General features: G+C 42.9%; 1 protein-coding gene across 1 annotated transcript; it reads right to left on the bottom strand.

The window, feature by feature from the left end:
* Nucleotides 1–343: 343 nt before the first annotated feature.
* Nucleotides 344–6,270, bottom strand: gdf6a (growth differentiation factor 6a; the record flags this gene model as incomplete). The annotated part of the gene is made up of 2 exons (XM_083640252.1): nucleotides 344–1,296; nucleotides 5,910–6,270. The coding sequence occupies 2 exons, from the start codon at nucleotides 6,268–6,270 to the stop codon at nucleotides 344–346; spliced, it is 1,314 nt and encodes a 437-aa protein (XP_083496378.1).
* Nucleotides 6,271–24,160: the final 17,890 nt, after the last annotated feature.

The following is a 24,160-nucleotide window of genomic DNA, read 5'->3' as shown; positions in this document are numbered from 1 at the left end:
TCCTCCTTGTGCCATATGGACACGTCTCTCTCTGTGCGTATGGGAAATGTAATGAGTGACAGCTTGTTGCATGTTTGGAAAAGTAGGCGTAACACTTTGAGACATGGAGTGATCATTATTGTTGTGACTGTAACTGAGTCTGAACTGACAGAATAAATAGCAAATATCGCCTCTGTGCGCATCCCTTTTGAATAAAGACAATGCATTGCAGACCTGGGAGGAAAAGCAACATGCTTGCCAAACTTTAGATATCTTCGACATGGGACCCATCTGGACTTCTGTTTGACTTCTTGACTTTAAAAGGAGGTTCATTCATTTAGTTTAGGCTTGCAGGAAGGTGCCGCTACCTGCACCCGCATTGCTCCACCACCATGTCCTCGTACTGCTTGTACACCACGTTGTTGCCCGAGTCGATGTAGAGGATGCTGATGGGGCTGAGCTTGGTGGGCACGCAGCAGCTGGGCGGCGTGCTGTTGGGGTCCATGGAGTTCATGAGCGTCTGGATGATGGCGTGGTTGGTCGGCTCCAGGTGCGACCTGAGGGGGAAGTCGCACACACCCTCGCAGTGGTACGCCTCGTAATCCAGTGGGGCAATGATCCAGTCGTCCCAGCCCAGCTCTTTGAAGTTCACGTGCAACGCCTTCTTGCTGCACCGGGACTTGGACTTTTTCCCGTGCCTTTTCCCGTGCCGGTTGCTCAGCGCGGTCCTCCGCCGCCGTCTCGGGCCCTCTCCCCTCACCCCCCTCGCCGGCACCCCCGTCCCCTCCTCTCCTCCTCCTCCTCCCCCCTCCTCCCCCTTCTCGCGAGACTTGATCTTCTCCTTCATCTCGTTGAACAGGTTCTCCCTCTTCTTAGAGCGGGTGTAGGCGACCAGGATGGCCTTCTCCTGCTGGGACCGGCCGCTCCGCTGCAGCCCCAGCTGCCTCAGGTCCACCTCCGTGTCCGATTGACCGTGGGTGACCCTCAGCTGGAAGCAAAGATGGTTGCCCTCCTTTTGGTGCTGCTGCTGATGGTGATGGTGATGATGGTGGGTTTGGAATATTTCCCACACGTCGAGCACCTCCCACGCGGGCTTGGCGGAGTCCAACGAGTCCAGCGCCCTGGAGGCCAGCAGCTTGTCCTGAGAGCGGCTGCACGGGAAGAGCTGGATGTCGTAGAGGCCCGGCGGCGTCTGGAAAGCCCCGGGCGCTTTCCTAAATATCCTTAATTCCGCTCCGACCAGCTCCTCTTTGTCTGAAAGGGTTGAGACATCAAACAGATACTTTTGTCTTCGCAGAGGAGAGTGCAAAAGATCGTCTGCAAGGATAAAAAAAGGGAAATAATTGCAGTCAGATTCACTTAGGGTGTACAGTGTTCGGAGGGAGGGAGAGGGGGGGACTCACATTCACAGAGGAGAGGCCTTCTCTCTCTCTCTCTCTCTCTCTCTCTCTCTCTCTCTCTCTCTAGTTTTTCAGATATTTTATATATATATATATATATATATATATATATATATATATATATATATATATATATATATATATATATATATATATATATATATAAGCTGTGTGTGTGTGTGTGTGTGTGTGTGTGTGTGTGTGTGTGTGTGTGTGTGTGTGTGTGTGTGTGTGTGTGTGTGTGGGTGTGTTGCATGTCGCATGTTGTGTGTTGGCCATGCAGCTTTATTCCTAAATTGGTAATAACTCTGACAGGGAACAGTTAAGCCCATCTTGGCCATTTCCCTCCTGTTAGAGAATAATAGCAAAGTAACCTCAGATCTATTTTATAAATACAATGGTTTGGAACATATCTCCAGTATATAATACAGTAGTAAGGTTAATTTAGGGAATGGAATTGATTTGGCCTAATTCTACATCCTACAAATTAAAGTTAGCTTATGTATAGCGCACATTTTAAAAAGTATGCAAAGCACACGAGGTTGGAACATGGGCATGTTCCCAAAACACAAACCTTTGAGTGATCACCTTGTAGGCTATTAGGCTATATTTTCCCGCTAATCACCGACATAGATATAGCCTAGAGCCAAATTTAAACATTGTAATAACAACATTGTAAACATCGAATCAAACCCGGACCACATCACTTTTGAACAAAGTCAAAATAGTTTAATGAAAATAGTTTTGCTTTAATTTTACTTGATGACATTAATTATTAATTTCTCCCTCTTTGGCAGAAAGGAGGGAAACTTTGCTCTTTTACTCTTTCCAAATGTCTTCAATCTTGAAGCGCCGAATAACAGAAATGTGATTAGTTTTCTTCTGTGTGTTGGGAAAGTTTTTGGAGGGCTCTTGCAGAGTTGTGAGGCAGAAAAACAAGGGGCCATAGTGATGTGAAGGCCCCGGGTGCTGCCAGACACAACGGACCAAAGGCGACAGCCTACTGTACACTCAACTGAACAATACACAATTAATGCATTATTCCCGGCTGGAGACCCAGGAGGCCTGCAAATATTTCATCAAGGCGAACCAGTGAGACTGAGATGTGGCGTTATGGACTAACGCATAAAAGGCGTTTACAGTTTTATTGCTTCACAAAATACCTTCTAAATATCAATTTGACAAATCAACAGCTTCTCCAAATATGCAGGCTGCCAAACGGCATTTCAAAATTGTTTTCGATTAGGACTGTACTTTGTAACATGTTATCATGCATTTTAAATGTGATGAAAGCCTATAAATAAACGTGTGTTTCTTCAAATGGCTCCACTGCCAAACAAATGTCCATTTTAACAGGTTTGGGTCTTAAATCTTAATAGGAGTGAGATTTTTTCTTCTTCATTTGCACTCCACCCCCCCCCCCCCCCCCCCCCCCTTCCCAATACAGTTTCACTTGTTTCTGGAATTTTCGAAGAAGAAGAAGAAGAAGAAGAAGAAGAAGAAGAAGAAGAAGAAGAAGAAGAAGAAGAAGAAGAAGAAGAAAATCTCACTTAATTTAACACAATTCTTGAAGCAAGTTGATTTACAAGTGACGTAGCATACAGTCTCACTGTCAGATTTTTTTTCTCTTGTTTTGAGGAAAATATTTGATCAAATACTGAATCAAGTGACTTATTTGGATATTGTATTAAATTAATTATACAAGTGTTTGTATAATTAACACTTGTTGCCTCGGTTAATAGTCCGTAATAGCTACAGTTTTAAAAACAAGAGAACATGCTACACTTGACTGTGATTGCCTATCCTAATTTGCAAAGTTGTTACAAATTGATAGGCTTATTCGAATCCGGTTGCCACTTGGTGCCTATTGTTTAACTTTGCACGTATGGTCTGCATTAGGAATTACACACACATATATATATATATATATATATATATATATATATATATATATATATATATATATATATATATATAACACACACACACACACACACACACACACACACACTATCGCAAACAATTCGAATGCAGGGTCACCAGAAAATTAACAGTTCTGAATTTCACATCCTCCCCTCCTACATCATCTTGCCAACGACATCACCCTCGGTCAGGCCTGTGCTGATTGTATACAGCCTGTTAAGATTATTGACAGATAGCCTACTGTAGGCGTGTTGACAGTAAAATGTTATAGCCTATATAGCCTAAAAAACTACATCCCCCGCATAGATGCTGCGCGGTACGTCCGCGTAACAGTATATTGCTTGGTAACAGCGGCGTCCATGCACTTTTGTTTGACCTTGTTTATTTGAACTAATGCAAAACATGTTTTAATTGTCATCTATGCCTCTGTTGAGAGAGAGAGAGAGTGTGTGTGTGTGTGAGAGAGAGAGAGAGAGAGAGAGAGAGAGAGAGAGAGAGAGAGAGAGGGAGAGAGAGAGCGCGAGAGAGGCCAGTCTGCACCATCTGCGCTTTAATGAGTTACCATAGTGCCAAAATAATTTTCAGATTCGGGTTATTATATTCTGATCTCGCATTTTCTGCAGGAAACGCCCAAACGGTTCTCATTTAGGCTACCTACACGGTGGAAGCCAAAGAACGAGTCTAGTAGATCATGTATGCACTCAGAAGTGTCTCTGGAGGAATAATGCATAAAAGAGCCAACCAATTGTTTACTGTGCGCATCAAACTCAAAGCCGCCATTTATTTCCTGGTGCATTTCAACAAAGAATAATTTCAGCTGAGGCTCACTCTGCAGGTTAATGCAATACAACACTTTGGGGATACTGGGAGGAATCCCAAAAGAAACCAATGCACTGAGCTGAGAGAACGGGAAGAAAAATAATTTTCCGTAATTAAAGTGGCGGTCGCACAGGGAGGTTACGCAGTAAAATACTAACCACTTCATAGCGGAGGAAGCTGCTCTTTCATTTTTTCCCCTCGTTCTTTTTGGTGATGTGCCATTATAGCCGAGCTGGGTCATTATGGGAGAATAGACAGTGTTTGATATGTTATGACATGAACACTCAATTAGATCACCGAGTTCAAATACTCCAATCAGCGGTTCGATGCAAAGCAGCTCTCAGGGTCCAGCTAGGGGGGTCAGAGCCAGTGACACATCACATCAAAATCACGAGAGAAAGTGAGGCGTTTTTCCTATATCAAATCAGTTCGCGCTGCAAAAAATATTTATCTGAGCAAGCCATGTAGCCCCGTTCAGCCTTAAAATCTTTTTCCCCTCATAATAAGCGAACAGTTCTGCCAAAAAGGCGAGGAAATGCCTTGTTTCCAATGCAGTTTAATTTACTTTCCAGAGACCAGCGTCGATATCTTGAGGCAGAATAGAATAAAATTACCCCACTATGCAAAATTAGCCTTATTCAGTCGACATAATTCTTGATTTGTAGTGGGAGCAGGTTAAAGCGCCTCGATAGACTTTTTCACTTGCGTCCAAAAAAACGAGCCGACAGTGGATTAAACGTGTCAAGACGGATATTTTTTGCAGCGCGAAGTTTGTCTCTTGCGCGGACAGCAGGGAATGCAAACAAGGATAGCTGTTACTTCTGCAAAGATTAACTCGGTTTATGCCCGAATGTGTGTGCTCGATGTGTTTGTGTTTATCAAGGTGTGTTTGTCTCTCAGGCCAGTCACATATCACTTGGTTACACATGTTAACTGACCCAAACACCTGTTTCTCTGCCAGCCCAGTTGGGCATATGGCACCATCATGGAAACAGCTTTCACTGTGATAGCTACGTGCCAGTTTCAGGCATTCTTCACAGTTTGCACTTAAAAATCCCCCGCTGATTCAGCCACTGATTGCGTTTGAGATCGATGCAAAAAAAAAAAAAAAATCAGGTAGTATCCTACTTTTATATCCCTCCCATCCCCCCACACCTCCCCCAAAGTTTAACTTCCAATTTCCATTCAAGTGGAACTGTTCCCAACTAGGTTATAGGTGTCGCCTGCACCGACAGTGATTTACAACCTTCATTTGGAGAAACGCCTCAATTAGTGTTTTATTGTCGTGTTACCTGGGGGTTAATTTAAGTGTAATATAACTTAATACTTTGCAAAAGTTACGTGCTTCGGCGGCTCTTTAAACTGCGTCCCATGTGTTCAAAGAGCTTCGAGTGCGCCAGCAAAATTTAATGCAGTCCTTATAAACAGAAAACAGTCCTGCAGCCTCCGAAATCGATGCATTTTTATTGAGGCTCAGTGCGTAGATATTGGACTTTTGTGCACGTAAAACCGTGCATGTGTTTGCATATATATTTTTTTCTCGTGCGTAAAAGTAGCCACGACTCACCTTTTTTATATATTTTTTATTCCCTCTTTTAATATGGTGATTTTACAGGAATTATCTTTTAAACTATAGCCTATTTCCTCAAGATTTGCACACTATTTTTGACATAATATGGTTTATGGAGGATATAAGACTACTCAGAGGAGAAAAACGGTACCACGCGCAAAAGCAAGGCAAGTCATACAAGATTGAGTTGATGGAGCATAGTGCATACTGAAACCAACCTGTTCCTCTGTCCACAAAACTTGTTATGGTGTTGGCAGATTTAGAGGAGCGGAAAAAGCTTGCGTTTAGTCCGAGCTTCTCTGCAGCCGAGTATGTCCTGTATATGGAGAGCATGTAATCGTGGGGCACAACAGCGTCCTTTAGGTCTTCTCGGTGGTGGTCCACCATAGGATGCGAGGACGCAAAGATCTCTTTTAGAAATTTGCTTGACCTGTGTCCGTCCTGATGAGGGACCCTGGCTCCCTTGGTCCTTCTCGGCGCAGAGGGAGAGAGGATAGCAGCTGACTGGAAACACGGTATATTCCAAAGGAAAACGAGGAACAGGCCCAGATATAGCGTTACGACTCGAAATGCGTCCATGGCTGGAGAGTCACCGGGAGATGTTAAGAAACTTTTTCCCACAATGAAAGTTGGATTTGGGGCCGCTGGAGCCAGAGACGGTGTGCGCGTCAGGGTCAGAGAGCTGCTACGTTTGCGCTCCCCCCTTGTCGCACCAGAAGAAGTGCGTTTTGCGCTCTGGACTTCACACCAGAACGGAGGCTGTTGGACCGCCAGAAACACGCCCACATGGCCGCGCAGAGCAGGGCTTCCCAAACTATTCCGTGTCACGGACCCCCAAATAGCCACACACACTAGGCCCCACGGACCCCCACTGGAGAAGAGCCAGCCCCAAGGACCCATATGGGAAGGTTTTTGTTGTTGCTGCTTTAGTAATGATTTGTAGAACTGTCTGCACTGTGCGTGGGAGATACTAGTGGTGAGATTATTCAATTTTGTGAATTGCGAATTGTGCTATTAATTAACGTTCTCCATGTTGGGATATATATATATATTTTTTTTTTATTGTTAAGAGTTAATGTATTCAATCTTAGTAAAATTAAACACTTCAACATTTTTATGGGATCCCAAAGAACTTCCTCTCAGTCTTGAGAGGCACTGCTTCAGACTAAGGAGACATTTCTGACGCTTCCCAGTTTACGCCACAGGAGGCAAAGTTTAAAAGGTACAATAAGATGTTGACCAAGGTCAGCAGGTCGACACAGTTTCCAGAGGAGCTGAAACAGGCTGTTTCAAACAGCTGATCAAAAAGTCCTCAACATGCTGCAAAGCTTCCAAAGACACATCAAATCATATTTTACGCACTTTTGGGCTACACGAGGAGCCACTGTGCCGAGCCAGTTGTTTTGTTTTGTTTTTTCAAAAAAAGAAAAATAAGAAGAAAAGAAAAAAACAGGGCACATTTTGTCAACTTTAAACTATTAAATAATATTTAACAAAAGTTATAAATGCGGTTTTTACTGGGTGAATTTGTGTGTTGAGTGTGTTGTCATTTGAATAATGAGTGACAGGACAGAGAAACAAACCTCCAATGTAAATAACCTGAGGGCTCCAAGTCTCACATATTCAAATGTGGTGGTGTGAACCATCTGTAAAACATAGCTACAGGCAAGACAATTTGCATCGGACGCCTTTTGAATGACTCCATTGACCTCTACTGGCGATGGAGCTGAACTAGCATACAAGTATCTAGAGCAATATTAATGACGCCTGCTGCCTCTGAAGAAATACATCCTAATGCATTCACGTGGTCTGGGAGAGAATGAGATTGAAAGGACTTGATGTTTAGCAAGTATTGGCCTATCATGGTATTTTTAATAGTTGTGAAACGTTAATAAATCAGAATTATACTGAGCAAGACAAGAGCAGTGTGCGTGCGCGATTTTGTTCCTGTGAAATAATTGGTAACTTTACAATAAGGTACACAAATAATATAGTAGTTAGGCTACTAGTAAACTAATGAGAAACTAACTTTTAGTTAAGGAATAGTTAATGATTAGCTAATGGCCTTTAATCATTAGTTAATAATTAAGTAGGCCTAATGATTAGTTAAAGTCAGTTCTGAGTATTAGTAGTTAATCATTAGTTAATAAGTCACTTTGTGAGTATAGTAGGTCATCATTAGTTAATGATTAGTTATCAGTTCCTTAGTAGAGTAATTACTCATTAGTTAATGGTCAGTTTGTGAGTAGTTAATCGTTAGTTAATCATTACTTAATTATTACATGTCCATTAGTTACTCTTTTTGTGTACCCTATTGTAAAGTGATGCATCATATTGAGTAGTTCACGAGTAGGCTACCAAATCATTACTTAATTATTACCTGTCCATTAGTTACTCTTTTTGGGTACCCTATAATTGTAAAGTGATGCATCATACTCAGTATTTCATGAGCAGCCTGAATCATTACTTAACTATTACCTTTCCATTAGTTAGTCTTTTTGTATACCCTAATATAAAGTGAAACATCATATACTTATACTTAACAAATAAATTCAAGACTTGTTCCGGGTGAGATTCAAACCCTCGGCTGCAATATTGTTAGATTGGCTCTCTATACCAACTGAGCTAACCAGCCAGTTAAGTCAGCTTAGTTAGTAATGCCATACTATTGATCTATAGAGCCAGAGACCAAGTATTATGTTCTACCGACATACTACTTTCTGTTCAAGTACTTATAGTTTTGAATATATATTCCACCCAAATACTACCTTTTCTCCAAATACTTATAGTTTTAAAGGTATATTCCATCCAAATACTACTTCATGTCCAAGTACTTAGGTATGTTTCAGCCAAATACAACTTCTGTCTCAATACTTGTGTTTTCTTTCGGGGTTTTTTATATTTTATTTTCACATTTTTCATAGAACAATAAACGAACAAGACAAACAGGTAGACACAGGAAAATAAAAATAAAATACATACATCATTGACATTTGGCATTGTTAACGTGGTGCTACCAGCCGCAAAAGGTGCTTACAGTATGTGCTTGTGAGGGATATTACGCATAGGACCCCACCCAAGGGCTCCACAGGAAACCGACAGGGCATGCTGTCCATCACCCCCAACCCAGTCACTGCTCACTAATCATTTTTAACCTCGTCAAAGTAGCCCAGAAACGGGTCCCAAATAGTTAAGAACTTTCTAAGCGAGTTGGTTCTCAGGAACCTGAGTCTCTCCATCTGTATAACGCAAACCATGTCCATCAGCCATACTTGAAAAGAAGGTGAAGAGGAGGACTTCCATTCCTTCAGGATGAGTCTTTTGGCGACAGTTGTCCCCAGTGTCAGAGATTGTTGCACAGCTGTAGGGAAGTTCAGAGAGGACTCTGAGCAGCCGAAGATGGCGAGTTCTGCCTCCGGCTGAAGGGTTATTTTGTAGGCCTTAGAGCAGAGGTTCTCAAATGTTTTTCAGCCAAGGACCCCTTACAAGATAGAAAATATACCGGGGACCCCCTCATTCTGATTTGTGATTTTGGGCTAAGCTTAATTGTTTCCACGGTAACGTGCTTGACTTTTAAATTGATAGGTTTGTTGAGAATGTAATCCATGAACCATTTTGGATTTAAAGCATCAAATATTTTCATTTAACTATGTAGCTTTTGCAAAAAATAAAAAGGTTTTTATTTTTATTTTCCTGAAAACTTTTCGCGGACCCCCTAGCAAAGTTCCACGGACCCCTGGGGGTCCCCGGACCCCCATTTGAGAACCACTGCCTTAGAGTACCAGTCAAATATTTTGGCCCAGAATCCCATTAGTGAAGGGCAAAACCAGAAGGCATGAGATAGTGTGCCCTCTGACTAAGTACTTGTGTTTTAAAGCAGAAATGGTAGATGGTAGATACATGGGAAAAAAAGTCGCGGACCCGTTGTCAATTTTAATGGTTTTAGTTATATATTTACTCACCAGGTGGCGACAAAGGGTAAATAACAGCCTTTTGTGTTGTACTGTATGTAGCCTACAGTATTTATGTTTTTGTTTCAACTACAAACATAAATAAACGTCAACTTGAAACTATGTTTCAACTACCACACACAGCCTATAATATTATAGCCTATGTTTATAAAAAAAAAAATGTTGGACCCGGCTCGCGGCCCGGTACCAAATGCGTTGCGGCGCGGTAGCAGTCCGCGGCCCGGTGGTTGGGGACCACTGTTTTAAAGGACAGAATATAGGCCTACCTTCAAAACTATAAGTACTTGGACAGAAAGTAGTATTTGGGTGGAATATACCTTCAAAACATAATATTGGTCTCCGGCTCTACAGATGCATAGTATGGCTCTACCGACTAACGTGACTTAACAGGCTGGTTAACTCAGTTGGTAGCTACAGGCAAGACAATTTGCATCAGACGCCTTTTGAATGACTCCAGTGCCCTCTCCTGGCGATGGAGCTGAACTAACAAGTATAGAGCAATATTAATTATGCCTGCTGCCTCTGTGAAGAAATATATAATGCATTCACGTCGTCTGGGGGAGAATAAGATTGAAAGGACTTGATGTTTAACAAGTATTGTCCTATCATGGTATTTAAGAGTTGTGAAACATTAATGAATCAAAATTATACTGAGCAAGACAAGAGCAGTGGCACGAGTACTACAGATCCATAGTATGGCTCTACCAACTAATGTGACTTAACAGGTTGGTTAGCTCAGTTGTTAGAGAACCAGACTAATAATATTGGGGCTAATTTGAATCTCACCCAGAACAATGCTTATGTTTTTTGTTAGGTATGAGTATATGATGTTTCACTTTATATTAGGGTACAGAAAAAGAGTAACTAATGGAAAGGTAATAGGTAAGTAATGATTCAGTACTCATGAACTACTCAGTATGATGCAACACTTTACAATAGGGTACACAAAAAGAGTAACTAATGGACAGGAAATAATTAAATAATGATTAACTAACAATTAACTATACTATACTCACAAACTGACCATTAACTAATGAGTAGGCTAATTACTCTACTAAGGGACTGACAACTAATCATTAACCAATCTGGGAACCCAGAGTCTATTTTTATTTGAAAAATAGACTCTGGGACAGCTCTACCATTTTTCCCAGGTTCCTGTACAGCGCACCTCTCCTGCCACCGTCACTTCCTTTTCCGCGTCCGTGCTCCACTGTTTACAGTCTAAATAACAACTTGCACCCTGACTTTCCAGTAATTTTCCACTGTTGTTGTAAGACAAGTTGACGTCTTCTATATCCAGTGTGTTTATGCGTTAATGTTATTAGCAAATAGCCGAAATGGACACAGAAAAGGAAGTGATGGTGGCTTTTCCGTCACTTCCGCTTTCCTTTTCCATTTCCTCCATCCATTGTAAACCATCCAACCTTCTTCTTGCCAAATAAATGGTTAAACAGCTCTTGGATCCTAATGTGTTTTAATGTACACAGTCAGAGGCTCTCTGATCCACTATTTTTTTCTATAAACATAATCTTTGAAACAGTCAATTATCCCATACATCATACAGTCTTTTACACGGTCCTTCGAGCTGGATTGAGCCTCTGACTGGGATCCAAGGGCCGAACCACAGCCACCTGGCTACCTTCCGGCCTACCACACCAAGCAGTACCATCAGGCCCAGATACAACCTGCCTCAAGTCACCCACCTCACCCGAGTTCACCATGTGAGACATAGACTTTTGTTTTATGAGAGGAGTGTAGCATGCCAGTGTCCTGATGTTCCAGAACCAGGCCAGCTCTCCAAGGTCCAACCTGCTGTGGCACCCAGCCTTAAACCTCCTGTGGTGCCCAGCCTTAGTGTTAAACCTGCTGTGGCACCCAGCCTTAGACTTCCCATGTTCCCCAGCCTTAGTGTTAAACCTGCTGTGGCACCCAGCCTTAGACGTCCCATGTTACCCAGCCCTAGTCTTCTAGGGCTGGGTAGGATGGGCTCCCAACTTCCTGTGGGGCCCATCCTTCCTCGCCGACCTCCTGTGAGGCCCAGCCCTTGTCTCCGCCTTCCTCTGCGGTGCAGAGGTCTACGCCACCAAGCACCGGCGCACCCCAGCCTTCGATGCAGGCCTCCAGAACTGCTATTGCTTGGTCACCCTTTTTCACCCCCTGAACAGTCACACTGGTGTCACCCGCGTCCGGGCCGGCCGAGGGTCCCGCTTGTGCCGTTGTCCGCGGCATCGTCCAGGGCTGTTAAACCCTTCAGCCCTCATTTACCATAATGCATCACTCCCTCACCTACCTGTTCCTCTTGCACCTCACAGAGCTGCCCACAATCACCAATTACCTAATTAGCCTGCACACTCCCTTTTAAACCCCAGTCAGTTTCACACCATGGGGTGAAAGTGACAGTGATGAGACCAGACATGCTCAAACGTGCTGCTGGGAACCCGAACCCAAGAAATTGCAGTGTTGAATTTTGTGCAATTCAAACCAATAAGATCACGGCTTATGTACAGTATCTCCAGGACTGTCCGTCCGATCGACTTTGAACTGGGGAACGGGCACTGCACTACATTATTATATAATTTCAGGACTGTCTGTCTCTGTCCTTCATGGATCTCGAGAACTGTCGGATCGACTTCAAACTTGGGGAATGCAGTTAGGAGGACCTGACGAGAGTGCAATGGGGGGGGGCGTCCACGGAGTGGTGAATGGGGGAACAGGGCACTGCACTATATTATTTTCTTTTTATACAATAATTCCAGGACTTTCAGTATGTCTGTCCTTCGCGTATCTTGAAAACTGTTTGTTGGATCGACTTCAAACTTGGGGAGTGCGCTTAGGGGGGACCTGACGGGTGCAGTGTGTGTGTGTGGGGGGGGGAGGGGGGGGCACGTTCCCTCCACGTGCATGGAGGGAACGGGCACTGCACTAGCTTTTTTTTAATTCAAGAAAGCTTCCACAAAGCGGAAATTCAAAAAGTGTGCCATATAACCTGAAGTCACCCTACTTACAGGGTAAGTACGGGGTACCACATCAGTACAGTGTACAAGATGTGACTTACAGGGTAAGTACAGGGTACAAGATGTGACTTCACCACACCCCTGTAATCACACTGTAGTTACCATGTAACTATGAGGGAATTAACACTGCTTTATACCATGGTCTGGGTGAATACTCGATTCTGATTGGCTGCAGGGTGTCCATTAAAAAGTGATAATGTACAGTTGGTAAAGTCGTTCAGCCAAATGGTCTGTTCACCATTCATATCAATGCGCCATAGTTTCAACAGAGTTATCAAGAGAGCAGTTTGAGCTCTATTTTTTTATTTTTTTTATTTAACCTTTATTTAAACAGGTAAAAACATGTTGAGACCGAGGTCTCATTTTCAAGTGTGACCTGTTCAAACCCCCGTTAAGGGTTAATATGGCACTTTTGTTAGTTGAGGGAAAAAAATTAGTAGGGTAAGTATTTAAATCACCCCTGTGTGCTCAGTTTATCAAAAATAACTCTTATTTACAATTTTGATTTTCGTTTCGGAGATTTCCCTCTCCTGACAGAAGCCGGCTCTGAGCCATTAGGTGACGTACGTGCCTCTGCAAGCTGAGCGGGGGCAAGCTGCGCCCTGCGGGGGCGAGCCCGGCCGTTTGAGCTTTATACCACCGTTAACGCTTAATATGGCACTTTTATAAGTTTAGAAAAAAAAATAGTCAGTCAAAGTAACTATTTAGATTACCCCTGAGTGCTCAGTTTATTAAAATAACAGCTATTTAGAAATATGATTTTCATTCTGGTCAGCTGACAGAAGCCGGGCTCTCAGCTGTCAACTGTCAAACCCTCTGTTTACAACTTGCAGCAAGCAGCAAGCAGCTCTTATCACTGATACAAATCAAGTCAAAGAGGAAAAAAACGAGATCAACAAAAAGAAAACAACGAAATGGGGAGTTAACACCAACACACTGAGAGACGTCCTTGTAGGCTACAAAACATACCTGGACTCCAACATACTGAAAGCAGATAGTTTTCAATCTACTCCTGCCTTGCGCCATTTACGTCTTATAAGACCCGCAGACGTTAACGCAATTCCCTGGAATGCGAGTTTAAATGACCCAGTTACATGGCGTTGCATTCTTAGACATTGCCATTTTATTTTGTATGTCGTTACATAGGCTACAATTGGCCAAATTATTAGTTAGCTTGACTCTAGAATTGTGCCAGGTGCAGCAGGCACTAAGCGGCAATTTTATTTTATTTTAGCCTAATCTTGAGCAGCCGAGGGGACTATTTTTTCTCACCGGTTCTCAACTCATATTCAAGGTTATGAAAACTACATTTTGATTGCAAAATGCATGGAAATATAAATGAATGGTCTTGTTTTGTTTCTTTGGCAAGTGACCATGGTATAAGCGGGTTAATGCACTTCGAGGTGTCCATTATCACTTTTTAAGGGCCTTCGCGGAAGCAAGGCCTTCACGCTTCTCGCCTTCACGCTTCTTGCGTCGTCCCTTAAAAAGTGATAATGGACACCTCGTCGTGCATTAACCCTTACTTAGAATACAGCCCGCACCCCTAAAGTTACACTGTAGATTATGTAACTACAAGGGAATTAACACTGCTTTAGAATACAGCCCGTGCCCCTGAAGTTACACTGTAGTTAGTAACTATAGTTAGGACTGCTTTTAGGTCCTGCGCCCCTGTAGTTACTATGTAACTATGAGAGAATTAACACTGCTTTTAAGTACAGATTTGGTACCCTGTACTTACAGGGTAAATTCACATCTTGTACCCCATTACCATGTAAGTACAGGTGTGGTACCCTGTACTTCAGGGTAAATTCACATCTTGTACCCCATACACCCCGTAGGGGAGAGTGGGGTGAGTTGTGCCAGGGGGAAGTTGTGCCACCCCTTGTATCTAGAAAACCATAGAAGAAATTGGTCATGTGACCACACATTTTTGAAGAGGCATCCATTTTACTCACTCTGCAAAGAAGGGAGGCAGATGGCACAAGAGCGCTAAGCACATTTAAGTTCAAAAAACTGTTTTTTGCCTCTCAAAGTAATTTTTTTTATCATCAAGGTTTATTGATTGTTGTGTCTGAACAATTATAGACAAGCTTGAAAACATTTCACACATGTGTTAGTGTTTTAGTAAGCTACAATATGAGGCTATACTGTTAGCATGATGTTAGCTCCAAACCAGCTATATGATACAAGTTTGTTAAAATGGTGGGGACGGGGTGATTTGTGCCAAAAGGCCTGGGTTAAGTTGTGCCAGTGCAGTTGCAGTTGATTTAGTGAATTTTAATTTCATTTTGTTCTTAAATGTTTAAATATACCTTGTTGAAGAATATTGCAGTATTGGCAAGTGTAGCCTGGCTCTGTGATAGTTGATTTTGTTCATTTTGAACATAATCTTTATTTCTGAAAATGTTAAATATGTAGGTCAACTGCTGCTACCGTTTAGCCTTGTTTAACCCTGTTATAGTACACTGGACTTTAATGTTGTTTTTATTTTGTCTTGCTTTGATATAGCATTACAGTATATGAGATGAAAATGTTCTGTTTTACTTCAGTAATCAATGGCACAATTTACCCCAACGTATTCTCTCCAAAGGTACAACTTACCCCGCACCGGGGGCAAGTTGTGCCAAGAGACCACTTTTTTTTGAAAAGCCATATTTTTTAAACAGTTTATTTAAGATCCAAAGGGAGTGTTCCCAGTGGTGCACAACATCCTGAAATATATTTACATATTCTAGTTGGAGGCATTACTGTCATGCCCTCACTTTAAAGACACCTCAAGTAAAAACTGGCACAACTCACCCCACTCTCCCCTACTTACACTGTAAGCTATGGTACGATTTGGTACCCTGTACTTACAGGGTAAAATCACATATTGTACCCAGTACACTCCGTACTATAGGCTACCCTGTAAATACGTGGTACGATTTGGTACCCTGTACTTACAGGGTAAAAAGTCTTCAGAGGAAAAAGTATGAAATAAAAATTGTGTAAAATAATATAGAGATAGGCTAATACTTTCTACACTTGAAGTGTGGCGTGCATTTCTGTGCAATAAATAATAAATAGCCTACACCTGACAGAAATGACTGCCACACACAGCATCACAGTACCTCTATAGTTCCAGCAGAGGGGGCCAGTTCTACATTTACTGTAGCATGTGGACAAGACAAGCTGCGTCACGTGCTGAGATTGTGTTCAATATTTCCCAGCGGCCAGTGATTCTTCAGGCATCTACTTTCACGCACTTGTCTGCAAGTGGTAGCCTACATGTAATTAGCCTACATCACGTGATAAAAACTCTTGTTATTGTCATTCAAAGTGCAGGCGTTGCGTTTTTATAAGACACACCGGATGGTGGCGCCCTGCTGGTGAACTCTGTGGTTTCAGCACCATGGAGAGCCGAAACTCACTCTGACATTATGACAGAAGTGACTATACCTACTTCAACTGCAATCATCACACATAGACCTAGGCTACTATATGTAGGCTAGCCTATATTTAATAGTCATGCAATTTTGCATCTGATAGGCTATGTCACGTTGTGCGATAGTTGCCATAGCTCGTAACGTGACCAAGTGAAGGCTAAATATATCCTGGACAGAGGATTAGCCTATAAATCCATCATCTATGACTATAAAGCATTGCTTAAATCCAATGTTTTTGTGAGTGATATATAGCTTGCCTACTAAATGTAGGCCATATGGTCTCATGGGGATGAGAACCTACTATTATACCAAAATAATTATGTTTGATGATCATGTGGCTTAGATTATTTCATCAGGGAGCGAGAGAGTTCGTGCGTAAGCTAATGGCGTATGCGTTATGTAACACACGATGGTCGGCTACTCATATTGTGCGTGCACTGTCAGAGGTCTCGCTTCTTGTCCAATAGTGTGTGTCCACAGGATGAACGCACGCAACGCAGTGAGTTTCTATACAGCAGACCGCAGGAGACAGCAGAGGCGGAAGGAACGACCCTTTGTGCTTCATCGATTTGCGCGCATCCTTCTGCGACTGGAGGAATCACCATCAAACATCCAGGCAAGGATTTATTTTCTATGTCACATTCAGTTCATGCTATTAAAAAAGAAAAAAGAAATCAAATGTGGAGCTGTTGCCTTGGCCAGGATGCTCGGATGGAAGTGCAGGTGGATTCTGAAATGATGTTGACAAATTGAAGTTCGGTGATGCTTCTATCATTTGAATATTGGCGCACTGAACAATCTGGCCAAATTTTTGAACTTGTTTTCAGCATCATGGATCGCGTTCCACACTTATCTGCCTTTATTCCTGGTGCATGCAGCTCCCCCTCCCATTCTGTTTGTTTTTATACATCCCCAATGTTAAGCAGGCAGTGGGGGCGCTAAAAGAAACCAAACAAAAACCCACTGCTGGTTATAGCCAGGCTACACAAAATGACAATTGTAAAATCAGTCTTTGGAATAGGGGGTGGGGGGGTCAGGCCGTGTGGTAGCCTATCAAAATACCAGCTAAAAGCCTGTTAGAATAGGCTAAAGATCTGCTCTGAAACAAAGGGAGGCATGAAAACATCTAGCCTACACACAGAGACATGAAAACATCTAGCCTACACACAGAGGTATGAAAACATCTAGCCTACACACATCTAGCCTACACACATCTAGCCTACACACAGAGCAGAGGCATGAAAACATCTAGCCTACACACAGAGCAGAGGCATGAAAACATCTAGCCTACACACAGAGGTATGAAAACATCTAGCCTACACACATCTAGCCTACACACAGAGGTATGAAAACATCTAGCCTACACACAGAGGTATGGAAACATCTAGCCTACACACAGAGGTATGAAAACATCTAGCCTACACACAGAGGTATGAAAACATCTAGCCTACACACAGAGGTATGAAAACATCTAGCCTACACACAGAGGTATGAAAACATCTAGCCTACACACAGAGGCATGAAAACATCTAGCCTACACACAGAGGCATGAAAACATCTAGCCTACACACAGAGGCATGAAAACATCTAGCCTACACACAGAGGCATGAAAACATCTAGCCTACACACAGAGGCATGAAAACATCTAGCCTACACACAGAGGTATGAAAACATCTAGCCTACACACAGAGGTATGAAAACATCTAGCCTACACACAGAGGCATGAAAACATCTAGCCTACACACAGAGGTATGAAAACATCTAGCCTACACACAGAGGTATGAAAACATCTAGCCTACACACAGAGGTATGAAAACATCTAGCCTACACACAGAGGTATGAAAACATCTAGCCTACACACAGAGGCATGAAAACATCTAGCCTACACACAGAGGTATGAAAACATCTAGCCTACACACAGAGGTATGAAAACATCTAGCCTACACACAGAGGTATGAAAACATCTAGCCTACACACAGAGGCATGAAAACATCTAGCCTACACACAGAGCAGAGGCATGAAAACATCTAGCCTACACACAGACAGGCCCGTAGCCAGGTTTTGAGAAATACCGAGGTCATTTTAGTGCAGCGTGGGGGGACCCGGGGGGGCTGTGCCCCCCCTGATAGAAAATTTTGTCCATTTTAAAGTAAAATGCTTCAATCTGGTGCACTTTGAGAGCAAAATGAAGAGGCTAGATCTATAAAGAACTACATATATCATGTTAGATTAATATCCTCTTTACTGTGCTGTTGCTTTAAAATGATACAAAAAATAAATGTCTCCCCATATGATATAATTTATATTCTGCATACAGGTCACATGGCACAATACTGCTCAATTAAATACAATGGCCCATCTACACAAACATCACCTACAGGGGAGTTACTTACCCATTCGTTGTGAGTTATCTCTCTTCCTTCTATAGCACACAGAGAGGAAGCAAATTGTTGCATTTCCGATCAACTGTCGCATTAAAACATCAATGACAGATTAATAGATCTGGGGACCAGGGCTATTTAAAAAAAAAAAAAAAAAAATGGTGTGGAAAATACCGAGGTCATGACCTCGGTGTCCTCAATGGTAGCTACGGGCCTGCCAGGCCCGTAGCCAGGGTTTGAGAAATACCGAGGTCATTTTAGCGCGGCGTGGGGGGCCCAGGGCGGGCTGTGCCCCCCCGGATAGAAAATTTTGTCCATTTTAAAGTAAAATGCTTCAATCTGGTGCACTTTGAGAGCAAAATGAAGAGGCTACATCTATAAAGAACTACATACATCATGTTAGATTAATATCCTCTTTACTGTGCTGTTGCCTTAAAATGATACAAAAAATAAATGTCTCCCCATATGATATAATTTATATTCTGCATACAGGTCACATGGCAGAATACTGCTCAATTAAATACAATGGCCCATCTACACAAACATCACTGGGAGTTACTTACCCATTCACTTCAATAGAACTGTCCCCAAAGTCTAGCCCCAATCTAGCCTCAATGCAAAATCTGAATGTTGTGAGTTATCTCTCTTCCTTCTATAGCACAGAGAGGAAGCAAATTGTTGCATTTCCGATCAACTGTCGCATTAAAACATCAATGACAGATTAATAGATCTGGGGACCGGGGCTATTTTTCAATTTTTTCAATTTTTTCAAAAAAATTTTTTTGGTGTGTTAAATACCGAGGTCATGACCTCAGTTTTCTCAACGGTAGCTACGGGCCTGATTACAGCGGCAGTGACAGATCCTGGGTTCGATACCAGTCTCGCCTGTGCTGTTACAGTATGAATCCTTCAGTTTGCAGAGAACAGTTTATTCTATGCACAACAGATCCAAGCAAGAGAGAAAAAAGGAAATTGTGGACGTACATGCCCGGTTAAGCTCATGTTCTCTCAGTAAAGTAGTGTGTGGCTTTCAGTTCAAATGTCGTCATCGCAGAAATTATATAACTTTACACCTCGGGAACGATCAAGTCAGCAGAACAAACGAACTGAACACATTATGGCTTGTGGGAATTACCAGATTTGAATAAGCGGCTTCGAGCGACTTCATATGCATGAACGTTAAAGCAGACTGGGAGGGGATGGATTATGAGATGGCATCGGTCACAGCCGCTCCAATCATCTGGATAAAGGAAATAGATACTTAGTAGATGTTGAGGAGTCATGTTCTCTCTCACAGTATGCATCCAATAGCTCTCATCCTCTCCATGCTTTAATGACCTTTAACTGTCCCTTCCTCAGTACAGCTTCCTAAAATAGCCAACAATACTCTCCCTCCCCCCAGGCTTATGTTGTTCTGCTTTATAGACAAGTGATTTTTGGGGTGACTGTGGATCACCTATGCAGGCAGTTCGGCTCTTCATTGTGGTGAAGTTGGTTGAAAAAATGTTTTTTGCAGCTTAGATCATGCCTAGGCCATCACTCAGCAGGTAACCAATCAACATCATCTGGAGTCCAGCAGAGGTTTTGGGTGGGAGAACAAGCCGATTGCATAATCCTGCTTTATGGGGATCTGGGACGGGGCAGGAACAGGGTAGTAGTAGGGTTAGGCGATATGGTTGAAATCAATATCACAATAATAAGGATTTTTCTCTATATCAATATATATCACGGTATCATTCATGTATGCAAAATCACCTTAAATAATCAAATCAATCTTGATCTCATTGAACCGAATGGTAATGTTAGGTGTGATGTCAAATAAAACAGATACATTCATAATATTCCTCCCATACCTCATTTTATGATGAGTTTTTAAGTAAAGTTTGCTGTCATCAATTTAGACAGCAGTGTGTCATGATATTAAAATATCTTTATATCATCACAAGGATTCCACTGGAAGATGATAAACGATCATATCGAATTATCGCCTAGCCCTAGAACAGGGTGAGCCGCAATCAAAACAGACAGAAGCTGCTAGTTGGTTGGGCGGGGGGACGGACGCTTATCTATAGGGAGCAGAGCACGTGTCACAATGTATAATACCCCAGTCTTGACAGCAGCACACAACACAGTTTGGGTGGTAAAAGCCTTTTTATATAAAAGATGCGGCAGCAAAAAGGTGACACTTCTGGGAAAAATCAAATAGATAGCAGTCTAAAACCAGCAGTGAATGTTTAAGATAAGTCCAGGATAAAAGTCTTTATGATGCTGCTGGAGAGGGGTGGGGGGCGTTGTCCGGTGAAGGCAGTACAGTCAGTAGGCATGGGACGGGCAATGTTAAAAACGGTGTCAATGTTCTTTAAAGGATGGCTTTCCCGTGGGGAATATGAATATATATTAAATCTCACGCCCCTAAGGTTGTCGAATCCGTTGAAATTTTTGAAATTGCTTCTTCACAGCCAGAGATATCAACAGAAATCCACTCTGTGTGTGGGGGGGGGGCTGGTGGGGGGGAGGTGCAGGTGCGGGGACTCGAAATCCTACATTTCCCACAATGCACTGGGCTCGCGTGGCCTTCGTTTCCATGCCCACCCCTCAGGCATTTGGCTGATATCAAACTCCAGTAGGTGAGGGAGGTACGGTGGTGCAGTGGTAAGCACTATCGCCTCACAGCTCGAAGGTCGTGGGTTCGATTCCCACCTGGGCCGATGTGAACACTGAAGGAATGCGTGCCCGTCCGCATGTCCTCGAGTGCCCACCACCCGGGTGGGGGTCGGCAAAATGGCCTTTCTGTGTGGAGTTTGCATGTTCTCCCCGTGCCTCCCGGGGGTCTCCTTCATATAGGAACCCCCTTCACAAAAACATGCAACATCCTGGTTGCTTATATGGTTCCTCCTCTGATCGTTAAGGGCGCCTGTTCAGAGGGAGGGGAACTGGTTGGAATAGCGTGAACCTCCCACGTGCTATGTCCTACCGGTGAAGCTTCCTCGGGCAGGTGAAAAGAAGCGGCTGACTTGACTGCCCATGTCTCGGAGGATGCATGGAATCAGTCTCGGCTCTCCCCAGATCGGCAGAGGATGGAGTAGCAACCAGGATTGAGTAATTCAAATGAGCACTAAACGGGGGATAAAAATGGGATAAAAAATCGGGAAAAAAATTAAAAAAAAAAAAAAAAAAAAAAAAAAAAAAACTCCAGTAGGTGGCGGTAATGCACATATATGTTTGCCAACCGCCATAAAACTCAAAGAAGAAGAAGAAGAAGGCTTCGACAATAATACACTATGAGAAGAAGAAAAAAATCGAAAATAAAATTGCCTCCAAATTGCACCAAATTTAAATTTAATAAAATTTAAAAGTATATATGTCGGGAGATGTCTTCATAAAAAAAAATTCATGCATTTTAAGGCATTTTCGTAGGAGTTACGCGCATCTGATGTTGTAACTATTTTCTGTAATAATGTGTAAAAACGGGTACATAGCCCAGCGTTGATTTCGTTACTTCAACGCACCTACTACTAGATGTAAAATTTGACGAGCTTTCCAATGCCGCCAGTCCCGTGTCTGTTAGTGCTTCCGTTCCCGAGATATGGTCTCTTTGCAAGGAGCTATGGAAAGCTAACCTAGCTACAGCAGGCTAGGTGGTGGAAAAAGATGGCTGCCTTTTGCTTTTGTTCAAGACCTCTGAAGGGGCGTGGAGGACCTCTAGAGGCGGGACCATGGCTCACAACAATTGTAGTTCATAGGTCCTCGACTTCCGCAAGGCTGGCCCTGTCGCTCTGACGCGTTTTGCGTCAGAGCGACATGGAAATAATGTGAGAGATGCTTGATATCTCTGGCTGTAAACAACCAATTTCAAAAATTTCAACGGATTCGAAAACCTTAGGGGCGTGAGATTTAATATATATTCATATTCCCCACGGAAAAGCCGTCCTTTAAGAGGAGTCAATGATACCAGTCTTTAGGCCACCGCTGGCGGTGGTGGTAGTGGGGGCGCTCGTTATTGTCCAGCTGTCGCGCCGTTTCCTCTACCATCGGCTCCGTGCCGTCCTCCTCTGGGTCCGCACTCCACACTGCCCGTCCACCTTCCGTTTGTCCAAATAGAAAAAATATAAACATGCAATGTGACACTGGCTTCCTGGTTACACTTTGTGACACACGCATGGGCAGGCTTCTGTATCAAAACATCTCAGTAGGTTTCAGAGACTGACAAATCCTCCTAGACCTTCAGTATGTGGCTCATGCTGCAGTGGGACCACCACCAGCAGCAGCAGAAGAAGACAGTCAGGTACTGGAACAAATGATTTGAGACGTTCCATAATACTGTGTGCCAGGCCAGGCTCTTGAAAGACTCTATTCAGCTCCTACATCTCATCCACCTCATCTTCATTCCCAATATTTTGGATGTCTTTCGTTCCCCTACTTGCTTGAAGTATCAACCCTGTCATCCTTCTTCCCTCATCTCTCATTTCTTTTCCTAGCACTTCACTATCTTACAGTATCATTGTAGGCTCACTGGAAGACTTTCTTAGATGTTGCTAGGGTATGGCTTTAATGACTGTTGCTAGGGTATGGCTTTAATGACTGTTGCTAGGGTATGGTTTTAATGACTGTTGCTAGGCTATGGCTTTAATGACTGTTGCTAGGGTATGGCTTTAATGACTGTTGCTAGGGTATGGTTTTAATGACTATTGTTAGGGCATGGTTTTATTGACTGTTGCTAGGGGATGCTTTTGGTCGCTAAGACTGTTGCTAGGGTATTGGTTTTGGTTGCTAAGACTGTTGCTAGGGTATGGTTTTGGTTACTAAGACTGTTGCTAGGGTATGGTTTTGGTTACTAAGACTGTTGCTAGGGTATGGTTTTGGTCACTAAGACTGTTGCTAGGGTATGGTTTTGGTCGCTAAGACTGTTGCTAGGGTATGGTTTTGGTTACTAAGACTGTTGCTAGGGTATGGTTTTGGTTACTAAGACTGTTGCTAGGGTATGGTTTTGGTTGCTAAGACTGTTGCTAGGGTATGGTTTTGGTTGCTAAGACTGTTGCTAGAGTATGGTTTTGGTTGCTAAGACTGTTGCTAGGGTATGGTTTTGGTCACTAAGACTGTTGCTAGGGTATGGTTTTGGTTACTAAGACTGTTGCTAGGGTATGGTTTTGGTTGCTAAGACTGTTGCTAGGGTATGGTTTTGGTCACTAAGACTGTTGCTAGGGTATGGTTTTGGTTACTAAGACTGTTGCTAGGGTATGGTTTTGGTTGCTAAGACTGTTGCTAGGGTATGATTTTGGTCACTAAGACTGTTGCTAGGGTATGGTTTTGGTTACTAAGACTGTTGCTAGGGTATGGTTTTGGTCACTAAGACTGTTGCTAGGGTATGGTTTTGGTTACTAAGACTGTTGCTAGGGTATGGTTTTGGTTGCTAAGACTGTTGCTGGGGTATTGGTTTTGGTCGCTAAGACTGTTGCTAGGGTATGGTTTTGGTTACTAAGACTGTTGCTAGGGTATGGTTTTGGTCACTAAGACTGTTGCTAGGGTATGGTTTTGGTTACTAAGACTGTTGCTAGGGTATGGTTTTGGTCGCTAAGACTGTTGCTAGGGTATGGTTTTGGTCGCTAAGACTGTTGCTAGGGTATGGTTTTGGTCACTAAGACTGTTGCTAGGGTATGGTTTTGGTTACTAAGACT

Source organism: Poromitra crassiceps (genome assembly GCF_964638095.1).
Source record: "Poromitra crassiceps genome assembly, chromosome: 1".
NCBI classification, from domain to species: domain Eukaryota; kingdom Metazoa; phylum Chordata; class Actinopteri; order Beryciformes; family Melamphaidae; genus Poromitra; species Poromitra crassiceps.
This window is presented reverse-complemented; position numbering and strand designations above follow the sequence as displayed.